At 42.6% G+C, this 20,962-nt stretch overlaps 1 protein-coding gene across 2 annotated transcripts in view; it reads left to right on the top strand.

Moving 5' to 3' along the window:
- Window positions 1–20,962, top strand: part of TGFBR2 (transforming growth factor beta receptor 2) — a 94,609-nt gene that overhangs the window by 67,361 nt on the left and 6,286 nt on the right. The window contains exons 4-6 of one of the 2 annotated variants that reach the window (XM_033405464.2): window positions 1,718–2,517; window positions 4,407–4,548; window positions 15,309–19,061. In XM_033405464.2, coding sequence (XP_033261355.1) covers window positions 1,718–2,517; window positions 4,407–4,548; window positions 15,309–15,325 — 959 coding nt within the window. In that variant the 3' untranslated portion in view covers window positions 15,326–19,061. Of the gene's footprint in view, window positions 1–1,717; window positions 2,518–4,406; window positions 4,549–15,308; window positions 19,062–20,962 lie in introns of those variants that run through there. The other variant, XM_004279680.4, reaches the window with a different exon arrangement.

The following is a 20,962-nucleotide window of genomic DNA, read 5'->3' as shown; positions in this document are numbered from 1 at the left end:
AAGGGCTCTTCTCCATCCCCCACAGAGCCTGCCTCACTGGTCCCAGTCAGGAAACTGGCCTGCACTTCCCTTCTATAACTTCTCTCACTAATGTTTCCATTATTGCTACTAAATATCCCTGTTCTATGAAGCTATAAATCACATGACACTGAAAAGAGAAACATTACGGGGATATAAGGTAACTGACTTCCAAAGAGACCCTTACCACAGACCAGTAGGCCCAAAGCTGATGTTTCACGGTAGCCTGGGTGTTGAGCAGAACAGGACAAGTTAGAGTTTACAAAAGAGCACAGACTGCGGCAGGACTGTGGCTGTCTCTTTGTTTTCACCAGATACCATATACGTGAGCACTCTGGAGGCAGGAGTTGTCATTTTCTGTATTCCCAAAACCTCCTGCAGTGCTCGGAGCTCAGTGAACACTCAGTAAATGCTTCACCCATTTAGTCAACACTTACTAAGGCCCTCATGTGTGCTAAGTGCTGGTTACAGTCATGGAGAAGAAAGGCATCGTCCCTGGCAGCATAGAGCTCTCAGTCCGCTGGGGTGGGGCAAGTAGGGAGAGGCAGATATGAAACCAATAAATGGAGTCATAGTTATTTAACTCAAATTGTGCTCACTTCTTGCACAGGAAAAATGTGGCATGCTATGAGGACACACAAAATAGAACGTTTCCCTCCATTTCCTTTAGGGAGTGACGTTTAAGCTGAGCTTTGCGGGCGTTTTTTTTTTTTTTTTTTTAGCAGAGAAAGATTCACTGCAGGGCCATGCAAGGAGAACAGGTAGCTCATGCCCACCACCCCCGCCATAACCCCAAATCTCCCGAAGGGTTTCAGTGAAGCATTTTTTAAATTGAAGTATAGTTGACTTACAATGTTGTGCTAATTTCTGCTGTCCAGCAAAGCGATTCAGTTATATATATAGGTACATCCTTTTTTTAATATTCTTTTCCATTATGGTTTATCCCAGGAGATTGAATGTAGTTCCCTGTGCTATACAGTAGGAACTTGTTGTTTATTTTATATGTAATGGTTTGCATCTGCCAACCCCAAACTCCCAATCCATCCCTCTCCCACCTCCCCTACCCCTTGGCAACCACAAGCCTGTTCTCTGTGTCTGTGAGTCTGTTTCTGTTTTATAGATAAGTTCATTTGTGCCATATTTTAGATTCCACATGTAAATGATATCATATGGTTCTTGTCTTTATCTTTCTGATTTACTTCACTTAGTATGATCATGTCTAGGTCCATCCATGTTGCTGCAAATGGCATTATTTCATTCTTTTTTTATGGCTGAGTAATATTCCATTGTATATATGTACCACATCTTCTTTATCCATTCCTCTGTCGATGGACATTTAGGTTGTTTTTATGTCCTGGCTATTGTGAATAATGCCAGCAAACCATTTTTAAAGACCAGGCGTGGGAGGGGCATCCCAGGGTATGTGATTAGCTCATGCACAATTCTCTGATTGGTCAATGTTGAGTTTTGATTTCTAAGATGAGTTTTGAGGGAAGAGTAGGAGATATTGACTAGATGGCCAGAGGCAGGCAAGACTGGACAAATGCACACTAGCATCCATGCCTGTAATAAAAACTCACCATATGCTGTCCACAGAAACTATGCTGAAGGTAAAACCTACTATGCTTGGGGTGTGGACCACTTCCTTCCAGTGCACACCTGCTGACCCAGCTCCTTCTCTCCTTTGTTTCCACCTTAGAATACGCCACCAACAACCCCGACTTGCTGTTGGTCATCTTCCAAGTGACAGGTGTCAGCCTCCTGCCGCCACTGGGCATCGCCATTGCTGTCATTGTCACCTTCTACTGCTACCGCGTCCACCGGCAGCAGAAGCTGAGCCCGGCCTGGGACTCGGGCAAGCCGCGCAAGCTGATGGAGTTCAGTGAGCACCTGGCCATCATCCTGGAGGATGACCGCTCCGACATCAGCTCCACCTGCGCCAACAACATCAATCACAACACGGAGTTGCTGCCCATTGAGCTGGACACCCTGGTGGGCAAAGGGCGCTTCGCCGAGGTCTACAAGGCCAAGCTGAGGCAGAACACGTCTGAGCAGTTTGAGACCGTGGCCGTCAAGATCTTCCCCTATGAAGAATATGCCTCCTGGAAGACGGAGAAGGACATCTTCTCGGACATCAACCTCAAGCACGAGAACATCCTGCAGTTCCTGACAGCTGAGGAGCGCAAGACGGAGCTGGGCAAGCAGTACTGGCTGATCACCGCCTTCCACGCCAAGGGCAACCTGCAGGAGTACCTGACGCGCCACGTCATCAGCTGGGAGGACCTGCGCAGGCTGGGCGGCTCGCTGGCCCGTGGCATCGCACACCTACACAGCGACCACACGCTGTGCGGCCGACCCAAGATGCCCATCGTGCACAGGGACCTCAAGAGCTCCAACATCCTGGTCAAGGGAGACCTCACCTGCTGCCTCTGTGACTTCGGCCTCTCCCTGCGGCTGGACCCCACTCTGTCTGTGGATGACCTGGCCAACAGTGGGCAGGTAGGGCAGCCCCGGCCCCCTTGGGCCCCTCGCCTTGCTACTGGCACCCCTCCCTCTCATTTCCATCAGCCCTGCACTCTGACACTGGTCCAGGGAATCCAGTTAATCCTGACTGCACCCCGCTCTCGTGCCGGGGTACCTCTGCCAACCAGCAGCATTTCTCTCCCTGGTTCTCCAGATCCTTACCAGCTTAGGGCAGGCATTTCTCCCGGAGTCAGTTCTCATTTCTCTTCCATTTGGACACTATTTTCCTTTGCTTCGAACACTGCTAGTTCTGTATTTCTATCTTTTCCCTGTCTTACGGTTGTACTCAGCCCTTGCTACTCTGTATTCTTGGTCCTTACATTGTTTTTTTTTTGGTTTTGGTTTTTTTGGTTTTTTTTTTTTTTACCATTTTAGAAGGCAGTCTCCTTGAAGTCCAAATCCACATCTATTTGGTCACATCCATCACAAGGCCTTGAACAGGGAAAGTGACCAATAAGTATTTGTAGAGTGAGTGAAGGAAGAGTTCCTCTTTTGAAGCACCTCACTGATTAAAATTGAAACCTTTTTGGTTAAGGAGCTATTAGATTCTAACATTACCATCATTCTTTATGTTTCACACACCGGAAGCTTGGCTGTGGGTTAGAGTGAAGTGTTGAGAGCACCACTGTTTCCTCTTACCAGGCTGAGGGGAGTGCTTTTGAAGCATCTAGTCACTGCTCAGGCAGCTCTCCGGGTCCATGGCCACACATCAAGTGTAGAGATAAACATGTTGAAACACGGACAGATTACTGTGCCAGGGTAACAAGTCATGCAATGACCTATTAAAAAGAAAAATTTCTTCTAATGCATGCCAGTAGGAAGCGTTATTTGGGGTGATATTATCAACTCACTTGACATTCCCTGGATCCTTGGGAAGGTAGGATTTCATTGTTATTTAGTCAGTCTATACAAGCTGCATTATCAAACATTCAAGTGATTTTTTTCCCCCAGAAGCATTTCTTATATGTTCCTATGTATCGCAGTGTTTTCATACTACCAGTCATCGTTCAAATAAAACTACATAGCATGCCCATCAAAATTATAAAATGAGGGCTTCCCTGGTGGCGCAGTGGTTGAGAGTCCGCCTGCCGATGCAGGGGACACGGGTTCGTGCCCCGGTCTGGGAAGATCCCACATGCCGTGGAGCGGCTAGGCCCGTGAGCCATGGCCGCTGAGCCTGTGTGTCCGGAGCCTGTGCTCTGCGATGGGAGAGGCCACAACAGTGAGAGGCCCGCGTACCGCAAAAAAAAAAAAAAAGAAAAAATTAAAATTATAAAATGACCAGGTTTGGGCTCTTAATGGAAATACTTTCATACAATTCAATTTAGCAGAGATTTTATGTAATTATATGACATGCTCGGCACACTAGAATGTGCCATGGGGTAAACAAAGAAGATTAAGACAATTCTCAAGTGACAAAAAATTAATGGCAATTATTATTTCACCACAAATCTTGGAGTTACAAGGGTGAAAAAATATTTAATTTGCAAAAACAAAAATCAACATCAAAAGTATCACTGATGTGGTCGCTCAGGTTCTCTGCAAGGATGTTATTGTATACATGATATGATGACATATGTCACGGGGCTAAACAAAGCAGCTCTGGGGTTTGGCATTTCCTTATTGTGGCATTTTTTTCTTTATATTCATTAAAAATTTTTTTTTAATTCATTTATTTATTCATTTATTCAAAAAAATAATTACATAAGCTGTACATTTCTGTGCAGGTCTCGTTACTTTAAAAAGCATTGTGCTTTTTAAAGGTCCACTACCCGTGTAGGGACAAACATCAGCTATATTTTGAAAATAGGTACGGTACGCAGCTGCAATTCAGTGATGGACCTCAATGTCTTTTTCTGCTTTAGGTGGGAACGGCGAGATACATGGCTCCAGAGGTCCTAGAGTCCAGGATGAATCTGGAGAATGTCGAGTCCTTCAAGCAGACAGATGTCTACTCCATGGCCCTGGTGCTCTGGGAGATGACGTCTCGCTGCAGCGCAGTGGGAGGTAGGCATGGACACCGTCGCGGTGCAGTGGTGCCTCACGCGCCTTCGAGCGCGATGTTGTGCTCTTTGCTTCAACATGGTTCCAGGGATACAGAGCGCTCATTGAGATCTGGTAGGACACAGCTATTCCAGAACGATCCGGAATGGTGCTAAAAAGCCTAGGTTTTATAGCTGAAAGCCAGGTTTGGAGCACAAAGCATTTTATCTCCTTTCCTGAAGTTTATAATTACTTTTCTCTTGACGCATCGCGCCACAGATATTTACATATGTGGCAAGAGATGAACACTAGTAATATAAGAATTATTTCTTATCAAATGGGTACCATGATTCAGAAAAGTATCTGACTTTAGTTTCTTTTTGTATTTTAAGGTTTTTCAGAATTATATGGTACAGGAACTGGATTTGACTCAAAATTTACTTTTATGGACATAACTTTCCTTTGTTGAACAAAACAAGCAAAATGGTTTGACATATTTGTTTAGGTTTTGAAAAATCTAATGAAGAGAGGTTATTGAGGAACGCAGTATTCTTCTGGGGTACAGGGGGATGTCATCGTTTTAGAGAGCATTGTCCCCTGATCTTCTTGGAGATGGGATTGGCTAATGTCTACATCACTTTATTCTTTTCTGACCCTTCTCTCAGTGGTTTCCGTCAGGGTCTTAGGTCTCACCTTAGAAAATTGATGTATCCCAACCTGGTCCTGGCTAGATGCTAAGTCAAGCCAAGCTAACACCAATTTTAACCCTTTGTTTTGTAATAATGTTAGACACACAGAATCACTGCGTGAGTAGCACAGGGAGTTCCCATATGCTCTTCACCCAGCTTCCCCTTGTGCTAACACCTTACCTAAACCAAGCACAGCTGCAGAAGATTGGACATTGACATTGGTACCATGTCTTTAATTAATCTATAGGACTAACTTGTATTTCCAAGCCCCCAGTAATGGGGCACAGGATCCACTCCAGGATTCCACGTTACCTTAGCATCCAGGCCACCTCAGTCTCCTTTGATGTGTGACGGTTGCTCAGTCTGTTCTTTCGTGACCTTGACACTTGGGAAGAATTCAGACCAGGTATTTTATAGACTGTCTCTCACTTTGGGTTTCTCTGATGTTTTCTCATGATTAGATTGAGGTTGTGCATTTTTAGGCAAGAATACCACAGAAATGATGTTGAGCCCTACTCAGGGTGTCACATGCGGGTGGAGATGCCAGTGTGCTGTCCAATCTCATCATGTGCTGAAGGTGTCTCCACATTTCTCCCTGTAAAGATACTACCTTTTCCACTTGTAATTTATACAAATCTTGTGGGAAGGCACTTTGACCTGTTTCTACTAAACACCTGTTTAGTAAGGAGACTAGACCTGTTTTTTACCATTATTTTACCTGCTAATTCTAGGGTCCATCAGTAGTTCTTGCCAGCTACAGTTATTACTGTAATGTTTGCCTAATGGTGATTTTCCGTTTTTCTTATCCCTTCTACATTTATTCATAGATATTCTGCTTACGAAATATCTGTCCTTTCTCTCACCAGCCCCTTTTATTTATTTGTTTTACTATGTATTTATATGAGTATGAAGTTGTGGATATTTATCTTATTCTATGGGTATTTAATATTATCAATATTTATTTTGTCGCTTAGATCATAACAGCTTTGGTCACTGGGCCAAACTACCTAGCATTTTGCTCCAGGTGGATCTGGTTGGCACCATTTCCTGCTCTGATAATTCCTCCTTTTGAGAACCTTCTTAGCTGACTCTCTAGGATGGGTCCTGCTGGGAGCCTTGCTGTCCCATCACCTGTTTCCCTGGGTCCCTGCATGGGGATGGCACTTCCTGTCTGGTTGACCCTGTTATTTTCTGGTTTCCTGCCTGAGATGTCTTCCCAAAAGTAACAGTTTTTTCTTGCACAGTGAAATTTGTTTAATCAAGTTTTAGCCACTGAGAATCATTTTCTACTTGAAAGCTTTGACAGCTCGAAAATGAATCCTTAGACCAGACCAGTGTGAGTTGTGTCAGAAGAGACGATGATGCTGTTGTCATCGTCTCAGAATAAATTTACCTCGTTTTTGGTATCTCTCTTATCCTTTCAAGCCCGTCATTCTATAAACGTGAGCTGGAGACTGTGTCCCTGTCTTCCCCTCTGGCAGTGCTGCCAGCTTCTTAAGGCCTGATGTGAGCTCCCTGCTTCCTCGGTTATCAATGACCGACGCCCTTTCCTGTTGATATTTGCTGAGTGTGGAAGAATTCAGGCTAATGGGGAAGAACCGAGTTCACCAGCTTTTACAAGGTCTAAAAACGGATACAGTATAAATAAGTTTTCCCAAGGAAGGAACAGGGTCCCATTTGTTTAGCAAGCCTCAAAAAACCTTTCATAACCTTTAGGATAAGAACAGACAGCTTTAGGGAACCGGAAAGACGCCATCCCGGTTTTCATTTTGTTTGATCTTAAGCCCACAGTACTGTTCCTCCCATCTCCGCTCAGGCTGCAAAAATCGAAGTTCTTTGTCTCTCCTCACTTTTGTCCAGCGGACAGCCCTTCACTTGATTAAGTGCGTGAACTCATGTATTAAACCCTTTCTTTTGCCTTCTTTTAAAAGTACTGTTTTTTTCTGGGTTTTTTTTTGTTTTCTGTTTTTTTGTGTCTGTGCTTCAAAAACCGTGAAGGCAGATTTTCAGCCTAGTCTTAATTACAGAGACTTTTCTTTTATATTTAAAGAGCCCCTTAGAGGGTACATTAAAGTTAGTACCTTCTAAGGGAAGTTAGGGTGTGTTCCCTCTAACCTGTTGTACAAACACAGATGGAAGGACAAGTATCTCCATGAAGAAGCTTGCTGTCTACTGATGAAACAGACTTTTTTTTTCTCCTTTACTTTTAAAAACTTTGCACATTCAGACACATTTCTTACCTTACACATAAAAGAGACAATATTCCTCTAGTTGATATTACGCCTTAATTTATACAGAGAGAGGGCAGGATATAAAAGGGCTTTCCTGAAGCTTAAACTTCTTTCTGTGACTTGAAAATACAGCATATGTAATTACTATTTTTCATGGACAGTCTCATTTCAGAAAAGGAAATGTGGAAAATGCTTACCTCAGTGTGATGAGTTATAGATTAATATTTTATTTCACAATATAGATCCACTGATATTCTTTCCCATTTATTCTGAGCAGCAGGACATCTAACTGAATGAAGCAGGAGACTAGGCATCAAAGGATGGTCTTGCAGGAGAAGGTGAAATCCCAGCTTTCCTGACTCAAGTGACTCTGTTCTGTTCTCAGGGCTGAGCCCAAACTCTTGGCGTGGATGCCCAGCAGGCCTCGCCTGCTTCTCTCTGCGTTTATCACAGGTCTTAGTGCTAGGCTTTGTCTTGTACTATTTACTGGGCCTAGAACACCGAAGGAGACTTTTTTACAGGCGAGGCAGGGGACAAGGAACTGAGTGCCCAGATTGGCTAAAGGGAGTTCAACAGTAGGGTCAGGCAAGGAGGGTTAGGTCAGCTCTCAAAGGAACAATGAGGCTCAGAAGTGTCCTCTGTGTGCAAGAAGTACAGAGGAAACACGAACAAGAGACAACACAACACTGGAGAAGCCGCACTCTTCTCAGGTGAGAAAATGCAGAGGTGGTAATAGCACTCTTTGGAAGCCAGCTGGTCCAGCTACCTTACCACAAGATTCCACCTAGGAGCTCAAGAGATGGGTTGTCATAATTGAAGAGAGTCGTCAAAAGGGAAAGACTTTCTGGTAGAAGTAGGTTTGGTCCAGATGAAGAAGGCCACGGAGAAACAATAACTACCATTACATAAGCAATTGCTTCATGGAACAACTCATTCCATCTACCAAGGACTCTTTGAAGGGTGTGCTGTTACTAGCCCCATTTTACAGATGGGAAAACTGAGGTTTTAGGAGGTGGGAAAGTTGTGGAGACAAGCATCAGAGCCCTGTTGTCTGGCTCTGGCCCACAGGCCCTAACCTTCCTAGTACAGTGTTGGCCTGACCAATGGAGAGCATGTATAGCCCATGGCAGCTAGAACTACCATTATTATTTTTACAGAACTGGGTAGTCAATGCTACTCTGTGTATTGTGACCTTTGACTTGAAGCCTTTCTGGAAGCATCTGGCAAGACAGTCACACACTTGGGGAACATTCAGTGATGGCCTCACTTCTGAACATTTCCAGTGGTTGACTTGACTTTCGTCTCATCTCTGGGTGAGTCTCTGTTAAAAGAATCCCAAAGCTATTAAATGCTGTAGCGTGTTACAGCCTCAGTGCCTTAAGGTCTGAGATAACTTCCTTATCCTTATTTCTCTGAAGATATATCTATTCATCTTTTCATTCACTAAACCAATATTTATTGAGTACCTACTGCATGGAAGGCATTACTCAAAGTGCTCAGGGTACAGAGACTCTCAGGAGATGGCAGAGTAGAAGGATGTGAGCTCATCCCGCTCACAAAAACACCAAAATCACAACTAACTGCTGAACAACTATCGATAAAAAAATGCTGGAAGCTATCAAAAAAGATATACTACATCCAAAGACAAAGAAGAAGCCACAACAAGATGGTAGGAGGGATGCAATCGTGATAAAATCAAATCCCATACCCATCGGGTGGGCAACACACAAACTAGAAAATAACTATATGGCAGAAGTTCTCCCACACGAGTGAAAGTTCTGAGCACCATGTCAGGCTCCCCAGCCTGGGGGTCTGGCATCAGGAGCCCCCAGAGCATCTGCTCTGAAGGCCAGTGGGGTTTGATTGCAGGAATTCCACAGGACTGGGGAAAACAGAAACTCCAGTCTTGAAGGGTGCACACAAGGTTTCGTGCACACCAGGACCCAGGGGAAAAAGAAGTGACCTCTTAAGAGCCTGGGCCAGACCTACCTGCTGTTTATTAGAGGGTCTCCTGTGCAGGTAGGGTGTGGCTCTGGCTCACTGTGGGGACAAAGACACTGGTGGCGGTAGTTCTGGTGAGTACTCATTGGCGTGAGCCCTCCTGGAGGCCACCATTTTCTCACCAAGACCTGGCCCCACCCAACAGCCTGTAGGCTCCAATGCTGGGACGCCTCAGGACAAACAAACAACAGGGTGGGGACACAGCCCCACCCATCAGCAGAAAAGCTGTCTAAAATCTTCCTGAGCCCATAGCTTCCTGCTAAACACACCCCTTGACACAGCCCTGCCCACCAGAGGGACAAGAACCAGCTCCAGCCACCAGTGGGCAGGTACCAGTCCCTCCCACCAGGAAACTGGCACAAGCCTATTGAGCCAGCCTTATCCACCAGGGGGCAGACAGCAGAAGCAAGAAGAAATAAAACCCTGCAGCCTGTGGAACAGAAACCACAATCACGGAAAGTTACACAAAGAGATGGCAGATGAATATGTCCCAGATGAAGGAACGAGATACCCCAGGAGAACAACTAAGTGAAGTGAAGATAAGCAATCTACCTGAAAAAGAATTTTCATACACCACAGTCAAGTGCGATTTATCTCAGGGATGCAAGGATTTTTCAGTATCTGCAAATCAATCAGTATGGTACACCACAATAATAATTTAAAGAATAAAAACCATATGATCATCTCAGTAGATGTAGAAAAGTTTTTGACAAAATTCAACACCAATTTATGATGAAAACTCTCCAGAAGGTGGGCATAGAGGAAACACACGTCAACATAATTAAAGGCCGTATATGACAAACCTACAGCTAATATCATGCTCTGAGGAAATGCTTTCAGCTTTTCACTGTTAAGATAAGGAAAAAGACAAGGATGTCCACTCACCACTTTTATTCACCATAGTTTGGAAGTTCTAGCCATGGCAATCAGAGCTGAAAAAGAAATAAAAAGAATTCACATTAGAAAAGAAGGAAAACTATCACTGTTTGCAAATAACATGATACTATACATAGAAAAATCCTAAAGATGTTACCAAAAGACTACTATAGCTCATCAATGTATTCGGTAAAGTTGCAGGATACAAAATTAATACACAGAAATCTGTTGCATACACTAACAAAAAAAGATCAGAAAGAGAAATTAAGGAAACAATCCCATTTACCATCGCATCAAAAATAATAAAATACCTAGGAATAAACTTACCTAAGGAGGCAAAAGACCTGTACTCAAGAAACTATAAGATGGTGATGAAATAAATCAAAGATGACACATACAGATGGAAAGATATACTGTGTTCTTGGATTGGAAGAATCAATATTGTCAAAATGACTGTACTACCCAAGGCAATCTACAGATTCAATGCAGTCCCTATCAAATTACCAATGGCATTTTTCACAGAACTGGAACAAAAAATCTTAAAATTTGTATGGAGACACAAAAGGCCCTGAATAGCCAAAGCAATCTTGGAAAAGAAAAACAGAGCCAGAGGAATCAGGCTCCCTGACTTCAGACTATACTATAAAGCTACAGTCATCAAAACAGTATGGTACTAGCACAAAACCAGAAATATAGGTCAATGGAACAGGATAGAAAGCCCAGAAATGAAACCATGCACCTGTGGTCAATTAATGTACAACAAACGAGGCAAGACTATACAATGGAGAAAAGCGAGTCTCTTCAATAAGTGGTGCTGGGTAAACTGGAACACTACATGTAAAAGAATGAAATTAGGGCTTCCCTGGTGGCACAGTGGTTGAGAGTCCGCCTGCCAATGCAGGGGACACGGGTTTGTGCCCTGGTCCAGGAAGATCCCACATGCCGCGGAGTGACTAGGCCCATGAGCCATGGCCGCTGAGCCTGCGCGTCTGGAGCCTGTGCTCTGCAACAGGAGAGGCCACAACAGTGAGAGGCCCGCGTACCACGCAAAAAAAAAAAAAAAAAAAGAATGAAATTAGAACATTCTTTAACACCAAAAATAAACTCAAAATGGATTAAAAACCTAAATGTAAGACTGTACACTATAAAACTCTTAGAGGAAAACATAGGAAGAACAGTCTCTGACATAAATTGCAGCAATATCTTTTTTGATCCGTCTCCTAGAGTAATGGAAATAAAAACAAAAATAAACAAATGGGACCTAATTAAACTCAAAAGCTTTCGCACAGCAGAGGAAAACATAAACAAAATGAAAAGACACCCACAGAATGGGAGAAAATATTTGCAAACGATGTGAGCGACAAGGGAGTGATCTCCAAAATATACAAGCAGCTCATGCAGCTCAATGTCACACACACAAAAAAACCCAATCAAAAAATGGGCAAAAGATCCTAAATAGACATTTCTCCAAAGAAGACATACAGATGGTGAAGAGGCACATGAAAGATATTCAGCATTACGAATCATTAGAGAAATGCAAATCAAAACTACAATGAGATATCACTTCACACCAGTCAGAATGGCCATCACCAAAAAGTCTACAAACAATAAATGTTGGAGAGGGTGTGGAGAAAAGGGAACCCTCTTGCACTGCTGGTGGGAATGTAAATTGGTGCAGCCACTATGGAGACCAGTATGGAGGTTCCTTACAAAACTAAAAATAGAGCTATCATATGATCCAGCAATCCCACTCCTGGGCATATATCCAGAGAAAACCATGGGTCAAAAGGTATGTGTACCCCAATGTTCATTGTAGCGCTGTTTATAATAGTCAAGACACAGAAGTAACCTAAATGTCCATCAACAGATGAATGGGTAAAGAAGATGTGGTATGTATATACAATGGAATATTACTCAGCCATTAAAAAGAATGAAATAATGCCATTTGCAGCAACATGGGTGGACCTGGAGCTTATCATAGTAAATGAAGTAAGACAGAGAAAGACAAATATCATATGATATTGCTTATATGTGGATTCTAAAAAAAAAAGATACAAATGAACTTATTTACAAAACAGAAACAGACTTAGAAAACACACTTATAGTTACCAAAGGAGCAAGGTTGGCCGGCAAGGGGTGATAAATTGGGAGTTTGGGATTGACATATACACACTACTATATTTTAAATAGATAATCAACAAGGACCTGCTGGTGGCTCAATGGTTAAGAATCTGCCAATGCAGGAGACACAGGTTCGAGCCCTGGTCCGGGAAGATCCTACATGCTGCAGAGCAACTAAGCCCATGCGCCACAACTACTGAGCCTGTGCTCTAGAGCCTGCGAGCCACAACTACTGAGCTCGCGTGCCACAACTACTGAAGCCCACACACCTAGAGCCCACGCTCCGCAACAAAAGCCACAGCAATGAGAAGGCTGTGCACCGCAACAAAGTGTAGCCCCTGCTTGCTGCAACTAGAGAAAGCCCATGTGCAGCAACAAAGACCCAATGCAGCCAAAAATAAATTAATTAATTAAAAAAAAAAATAATACCTGAGAAATGTACAGTATGACCTCAAAGGAAAAAAAAATACTAAGCACAGGGAACTCTGCTTAGTATTCTGTAATAACCTGTAAAGGAAAAGAATCTGAAAAAGAATAGATATATGTATATGTATAACTGAATCACTTTGCTGTATGCCTGAAACTAACACAAATTGTAAATCAACTGTAGTCCAATTTAAAATAAAAATTAAAAGAAAATGCGAAGGATGCAGCAGTGGGAAAAAAAGAGACCCTGTCCTCAAGGGACTGGGTGTCTAATGAAGAGCTACTATGCTAGAAAGACAAGTACTGCATGAATAGATATAAAATCATAACTTAAGGGCTGGGGGTGTGTATGATGATTGCAGAAAGAAAAACAAAATAGAGTTAGGGGATAGCTAATAACAGGGGTTGTTACTTCAGGCACTTGGGTCATCTGAAAGTATAGAAAAGAGAAACCAAGAAAACAGGTTTTTCAGAGTTGCTTGAGGAGGGAACAAATGGAAGGAGGTGGCCAGTGTGTTACTGTTTTATAAAGAAGGAGGAAAGCCATGAACTCACCATCCCTCCAGGACAAATCAGGAGAGTTGTTCTCTTCTACAAAGAAGTCTCTGTCCTGGCTTTCGGCTTGTCTGGTGTCCATGCAAGTGTTTGCACCGTGTGTGGTGTGTGGGAAGCGGAGGAAGGTGGGTCCTTCAGGGCCCCCTCTGGGAGCACAGCAGGCACAATATTCACGTCACCCGAGCCAACCGGGCCCCCAGGCTGGCCGACTTCCAAATCCCTGGCCATGTCGGCCTTTGAATAGCAGCTGACACACAGCAGCCAGCTGAGCAAGTATTTTCACAAGAGGAGAAACACAACCCCAGCTTGCTGCAGCCTGTGAGGCAGACAAAACATGCAAAAGAATCAAAAGGAAAGGAGGGAAGAAAAAAAAGAGGGGTGGGAGAGGAGTGAAGAGAGCCTGGGATCGCAGCCTTCATCTTCCTGCATTTCCAGGCAGGATAATTTGGAAGGAAGGCAGATATAAAAGTCAGGGTTGTGCTCAGGCAAAAACTGCCAACAACTTCACGGCTCTATGAAGTTGGAACCACGATCAAAACAGCAGCTGCAGACCAGATGCTGACTTTCAGGGAGTGAGCATCTCCGCTGCCTGGGTCCCCTCTGAGCTCCAGAGCCGGAGACTGCAGACTTTCTCCTGAGAGCCTCCAGCCAGACAAAGAGATGCTGTGGGGCCAGGATGGGGCAGTGGCCCTCAGTGAAAGGACTGCGGTGGGGAGGATGGGATGGGGGTGGGAAGAAGAGCAGAGAGATCTAAAACTTTCTTAGAACAGAGGCTGTGTGAAGCCCTCAAGGAAATCCCAAGGTCCCCATTGCGCCTATAGGGAGGCAGGCAGCTGAGGCGCGAGAGGGAGCCTGGTCCCAGCAGGTGGTCCTGCCGTGGTGAGCGGGGTATCTGCCTTGGGTTGGGTGCCTCGGGCCCTGGAACAGGAGCCTGAGCTGACATTCTGTAGGAAAAAGAGGGCAGGAAAAGCCACGGAGAGAAGGAACAGGCAGTGAGTCAGGAAGGGGAGGGAGCTGATGAGCCCTGTGCTAGCAGGCAGGTCACCATGGGGACAACCAGAGCATGATCCCACTGGGGACCCTGGCAGTGCACAGAGCCCACGTGCACCTCAGCATCACACCCCCGGCTCAAGGAAGCCCGGTTTATCTTCCAACCCCCATCTGCTGCTGATTGAGGGCTGCCCTTGGGGCACGTTGGGAGGGTGGACCCCAGACGCCGGCCTGACCCTCTTGGACTTGGGCCAGCGTGGGTGCACAGGGTGAGTGCTGAGCGCTGTGGCCAGTGTCCTAGGGTAGTAAGCGTGCCCTCGGCCGGCATCCACGGTTCGGCATCCGTGGATCCAGCCACTCACGGATCTTGTACTGTGTTTACAGTCCACGGTTGCTTGAATCGTGGATGCAAAGCTCGCATATACAGAGGGGCAAATATGGGGCTTGTGCGTCTGCAGATGTTGGTATCTGCTTCTGGTCCTGGAACCAACGCCCCACGAGTACCGAGGGAGGACTGTGTTAACGATGGTCAGCACTTGCGCTTTCTCTTGTTTTGTGGATACAGAAACTGAGGCACAAAGAGTTGATGTCTCTTTTCCAAGTCCTCATCTCTAGTTTATGATGGGTCTGGGGTAAACACAATGAATAGTACCCCTACTTATGATGCATACCGTTAGCACTTTTTTTTTAAAGTGCTAAACTCGATCTTACTCTCTAAGCTGTTTGCTTTTTTTCTTAGAGGCATTTCCAAAATTTTTAAAAGATGGTATTTATTTTATTTTATTTTATTTTATTTATTTTTTATTTTTATTTTTAATTTTTTGATGGTATTTATTTTAAAAGATGGCACTCTCTGAACTAACCCCACTCACCTTTTGACTTGCTTTCTCTGCAGTTCTTCACATTATTTGATCAAAGGCACAAAAAGAAAAATGCAACAGTCTCATTTTTCTCCATCTGCACCACCATCAGCCTTATCCCAGGGGGAGCTCTGGAGCATGAATTGCACAGTAGTCATCTCCTCTAGGGGCAAGACAGACTGTTAGAACTCCCGTGTTGACCCAGCAATACCATTACCGGGCATATACCCAGAGAAAACCATAATTCAGAAGGACACATGCACCCCAATATTCATTGCAGCACTATTTACAATAGTCAGGACATGGAAGCAACCTAAATGTCCATCAACAGAGGAATAGATAAAGAAGATGTGGTACCTATATGCAATGGAATACTACTCAGCCATAAAAAAGAGTAAAATTGGGTCATTTGTAGAGACGTGGATGGATCTAGAAACTGTCATACAGAGTGAAGTAAGTCAGAAAGAGAAAAACAAATACCGTATATTAACGCATATATGTGGAATCTGAACAAATTGGTGTATACGATCTTATTTACAAAGCAGAAATAGAGACACAGATGTAGAGAACAAATATATGGATACCAAGGGGGAAGTGGGGGGGATGATTTGGGAGATTGGGATTGACATATATCCACTACTATGTATAAAATAGATTACTAATGAGAACCTGCTGTATAGCACAGGGAAGTCTACTCAGTGCTCTGTGGTGACCTAAATGGGAAGAAAATCCAAAAAAGAGGGGGTATATGTATATGTATAGCTGATTCACTTTGTTGTACAGTAGAAACTAACACAACATTGTAAAGCAATTATACCAATTAAAAAAAAAAAACTCCCATGTTACTTCGTCATTGGCTACAGACTGCCCTCCAGGCCAGGAAGCTCCCATCATCCAAGGGTAATTCTCCATAGAAGGGAGAAATTGTGAGCCCTTACAACTCAGCGTTTGCAGCACCTCGGGGCTGTGGTGTTCTTGGCTTGGTAAAGGGGGTCTAGGCAGGCTGCCAACCACATCTGCCATGGCAGCCAAAAGAGTTGGAAATGGAGAGTCAGTGGACTGATACATTGTCTAAGGAGCAGTTTATGTCATATGCAAATCACATTACATTATATTATATTATATTATATTATATTATACAAACCTCAGGGCATGGCACTAAGAGAGCATCATTATTTGATTAGATTGAATTACAGGATAGCTCTGGAGGGGGACATGGAGGTCATCTAGTTCAGCCCATTCATTTTATAGAAAAGAAGATTTAGGTCAGAGTAAACCCTTACTGGGAACTTATCTCTTGCTTGAATTCAAGCCAGCTCATATTTATTGAAAGCCTACTGTGTATAAGGCACAATTTCAGCAGACACAAAACTCAGCCTCTGCCTTAGGCCTTAGGAGTTTACAGTCCGGTAAAAGATAAGGGACTAGAAGAAAGAAATAAGGTGTATAAATACGATGCAAATCGAAGTTCAGATCTGACCCCAAGAGCAGTACAGATTAAGTGCTATGGGCACTTGAAGGCAAATGCAGACACACAGAAGGATGGTTTGTGCTTGTCTCACAGTGGTGGAGGAGGGGAGGGCTTCATCCCAACTAAGGAAAAGGAAAATACCCTGCCAGCTCTTCTAGTTGGGTGAGGCGGAAAAAGATAAATATGTAAGTAAGGTTCTGGGAAAGGGGGAAAATCAAATAAACAAGAACAAGCCATCTCTTTTCAAAATGTCATTTCGCCTTAAATGCTTCTTCAATTCTCAGCCTGGATGGGCAAATTATTGAAAGTTTCACTCATTAAACAGGGTTATTTTGAAGTAAAGGCCAAAGGTCCTATTTATTTTGGAGGAAAATGGCGAATCCAGCCCACTCTTCCCTTTTGGCTCAGGCATGTTTCAGTACTGGAGTGATTTTATTTTCTAAATTGTCCTGTGATGCACTGACATGGGTATTGTCCCACCCACTTAAATTAACAGATGTTCTAATATTCACCCAGAGTTTATGCATTGGCCACTTTGGACAGGATCTAAGAGTAATTCATTCATTCGCTCAACAAAGCATTTATTGAGAGCCTGTTGTATGGGAGGCCCTGCCATGGGTGCCAGGAATACAAGCATGAGAAAGGGGCTCTGAACCTGCCTGCAGACGCTCACCATCTGGTCGAGTGAGACAGATGAGCAGTGGCTGTACACCCTAAAATAGAGCTCTGCCCCAGACGTCTAATAAAGAATAGCTCTGGGGATATTCAAGGAAGCTTCTATAAAGATATCAACCCTAGAACATGAAGGGGGATCAAGATGGCAGAGTAGGAAGACCCCGAGCTAACCTCCCCCCATGAACATGCCAAAGTACCACTACATATAAAGCAGATCTCTCTGAGAATGACCTGAAGATTAGCAGATCAGCTCTTCTATAACAAAGGCTATAAAGAAAGAACCACTCAAAGTCAGGTAGGAGGCAAGGAAAAGTGATCTCGTCCAGACCCACACCCCTACTGCATGACCCAGAAGAGGAGGGAGTATCACAAGCTCCAGGATCCTCCCTGGGAAGCAGGAGGTTCGAGCCCCATATTAAGCACCCCAGCCCTGGGGTCTGGCACTGGAAGTTGAGCCCCCTTGGCTGGTTGGAAAACCAGTGGGGCTTACCAGAGGACTGTAAAGAAACCAAGACCCCACTCTTGAAGAGCACACAGACAGATTTGCTTGCTCCCTGCCCCAGAGCAGAGGCAGCACCCCAGGAAAAGACACGGTCCGTGCTCACTTCAGATCCAGCTCTCCCACCAAAGCCACAAAGGGCACATGCAGACTGCATAGGGATGCACACAAGGATATGCCTTCAAGATCAGGATAGATAACTTTTTCACTTAATTTAAGAGAGACAAACAGAACTAGTCAAAGTGAGAAGACGGAGGACTCTATTTCAAATGAAGAAACAAGATAAACCCCTACTGAAACACAGATAAATAATTTACTGGATATAAAGAATTCAAAGCAATAGTAATAAAAATACCTTGATACAAATGAAAATAAAAACACAACTTTTCAAAAATCTGTGGGACATAGCAAAAGCAGTTCTAAGAGGAAAGTTTATAGTGATACAGGCCTACTTCAAGAAACAAAAATCTCAAACAACCTAACTTTCTACCTAAAAGAGTTAGAAAAAGAACAAACAAAGCCCAAAGTCAGCAGAAGGAAAGAAATAATAAAGATCAGAGAGGAAACAAAATAGAGATCAAGAAAACAATAGAAAAGATTAATGAAACCAAGAACTGGCTTTTTGAAAAGAGAAACAAAATGGATAAACCTTTAGCCAGGTTCACCAAGAAGAAAAGAGAGAGGACCCAAATAAACAAAATAAGATATTAAGGTGGAGAAGTAACAACTGATATCACAGAGATAGAAAAAAATCGTAAGATAATACTATTAACAGTTATGCCAACAAATTGGACTACATGGAATAAATGGACAAATTTCTAGAAACATACAACCTACCAAGATTAAATCAAGAAGAAACAGAAAATTTGAAGAGACCAATCACTAGAAGTGAAATTGAATTTGTAATTAAAAAACTCCCAGCAAACAGGGCTGGATGTCCAGGGCTGGATGCCTTCACAGGTGAATTCTACCAAACATATAAAGAAGAGTTAATGCCTTTATTTCAAAAACTATTGCAAAAAAATTGAAGTGGAGGGAACACTTCTAAACTACGAGGTCAGATTTACAATTTACAAATTCTAAGAGGTCACCATTACCCTGACACAAAAACCAGACAAAGGCATTATAAAAAAAAAAAGAAAATTACAGGCCGTTATCCCTGATGAACATAGATCTTCAACAAAATATCAGCAAACTGAATTCAATAGTACATAAAAAGTCTCATACATCGTGATCATGTGGGATTTATTCCAGGGGTTATGGATGTTCAGTATCTGCCAATCAATCAGTGTTTTACAGTACATTAACAAAATGAAAGAATAGTCATATGATCATCTCAATCGATGTAAAAAAAGCATTTGACAAAATTCAACATCCATTCATGATAAAAACTCTCAACAAGATGGTATAGAGAAAACACACTTCAACTTAATAAAGACCATTATGATAAAGCCACAGCTAAATAACATTATACTTAATGGTGAAAAGCTGAAAGGTTTTTGTCTAAGATTAGGAACAAGACAAGTATGCCCACGGTTGTCACTTCTATTTAACATATTATTGGAAGTCTTAGGCAGAGCAGTCAAACAAGAAAAAGATATAAAAAGGCATCCAAATTAGAAGGGAAGAAGTAAAACTGTCACTGTTTGCAGATGACATGAAACCATATGTAGAAAACCCTAAAGACACCATCAAAAAACTATTGGGAGTAATAAATGAATTCAGTTAAGTTGCAGGATACAAGATTAATATACAGAAATCTGTTGCATTTCTGTACACTAATGATGAACTATCAGAAAGAGAAGTTAAGAAAACAATCCCATTTATAATCAAATCAAAAAGATTAAAATACCTAGGGATAAATTTAACCAAGGAGGTAAAAGACCTGTACTCTAAATACTATAAGACATTGAAGAAGGAAATTGAAGATGATACAGATAAATAGATATCCCATATTCATGGAATAAAAGAACTAATATTGTTATAATGTCCATACTCTTTAAAGCAATCTACAGGTTTAAAGCAATCCCTATCAAAATACCCATGACGTTTTTCACAGAACTAGAACAAATAATCCTAACGTGTATGGAACCACAGAAGACCCTGAATAGCCAAAGCAATCTTGAGAAAAAAGAACAAAATTGGAGGGATCACACTCCCTGACTTCAGATTATACTACAAAGCAGCAGTAATCAAAACAGTATGGTACTGGCACAAAAACAGACATATAACACAGCTCAGTGGAACAGAATAGTGAGCCCAGAAATAAACCCACACACTTTTGGTCAATTAATCTACAACAAAGAAGGCAAGAATATACAATGGGGAAAAGACAGTCCCTTCAATAAGTGGTACTGAGAAAACTGGACAGTTAAATGTGAAAGAATGAAATTAGAACACCTTCTTATACTACATACAAAAGTAAAATGTATACGTGTGTACACACAACACACAAAATGGAATATTAGCCATAAAAAAGAATGACATTTTGCCACTTGCAACAACATGGATGGTCCTGGAGGGTATTATGCTTAGTAAAATAAGTCAGACAGACAGAGAAAGACAAATACTGCTTGATTTCACTTACATGTGGGATCTACAAAATAAAACAAGCAAAACAAACAGACTCACAGATACAGAGAACAAACTATGGTTTCTTGCCAAAAGGGTTAGGGGTGAGGGAGATTAAGAGGTACAAACTACTAGGTATAAAATAGATAAATTACAAGGATGTAATGTACAGCACAGGAAATATAGCCAGTTTTTTATAATAACTCTACATGGAATATAATCCATAAAAATATTGAGTTACTATGTTGTATACCTGAAACTGATATAACATGGTAAGTCAACTAACTATACTTCAATAAGAGAAATTAGAAGAAAATCAGCAACCTGAATTTCCCTTAAAAAAAGAAGAAAAGATTTTGTCCTTAGTTGAAACCTGAAGTCCTAATGAAGTGTTTACATCATCCTTCTTTATTTTCTTTTTAGCAAGTATCACTGAAGGAAAGTTACCTTTTTAAATTTTGTTTGTTGGTGTT

The sequence above is a fragment of the Orcinus orca genome, chromosome 10 (assembly GCF_937001465.1).
Source record: "Orcinus orca chromosome 10, mOrcOrc1.1, whole genome shotgun sequence".
NCBI classification, from domain to species: Eukaryota; Metazoa; Chordata; class Mammalia; order Artiodactyla; family Delphinidae; genus Orcinus; species Orcinus orca.
Note: the sequence above shows the minus strand (reverse complement) of the source record. Positions and strands in the feature narration are given on the sequence as shown.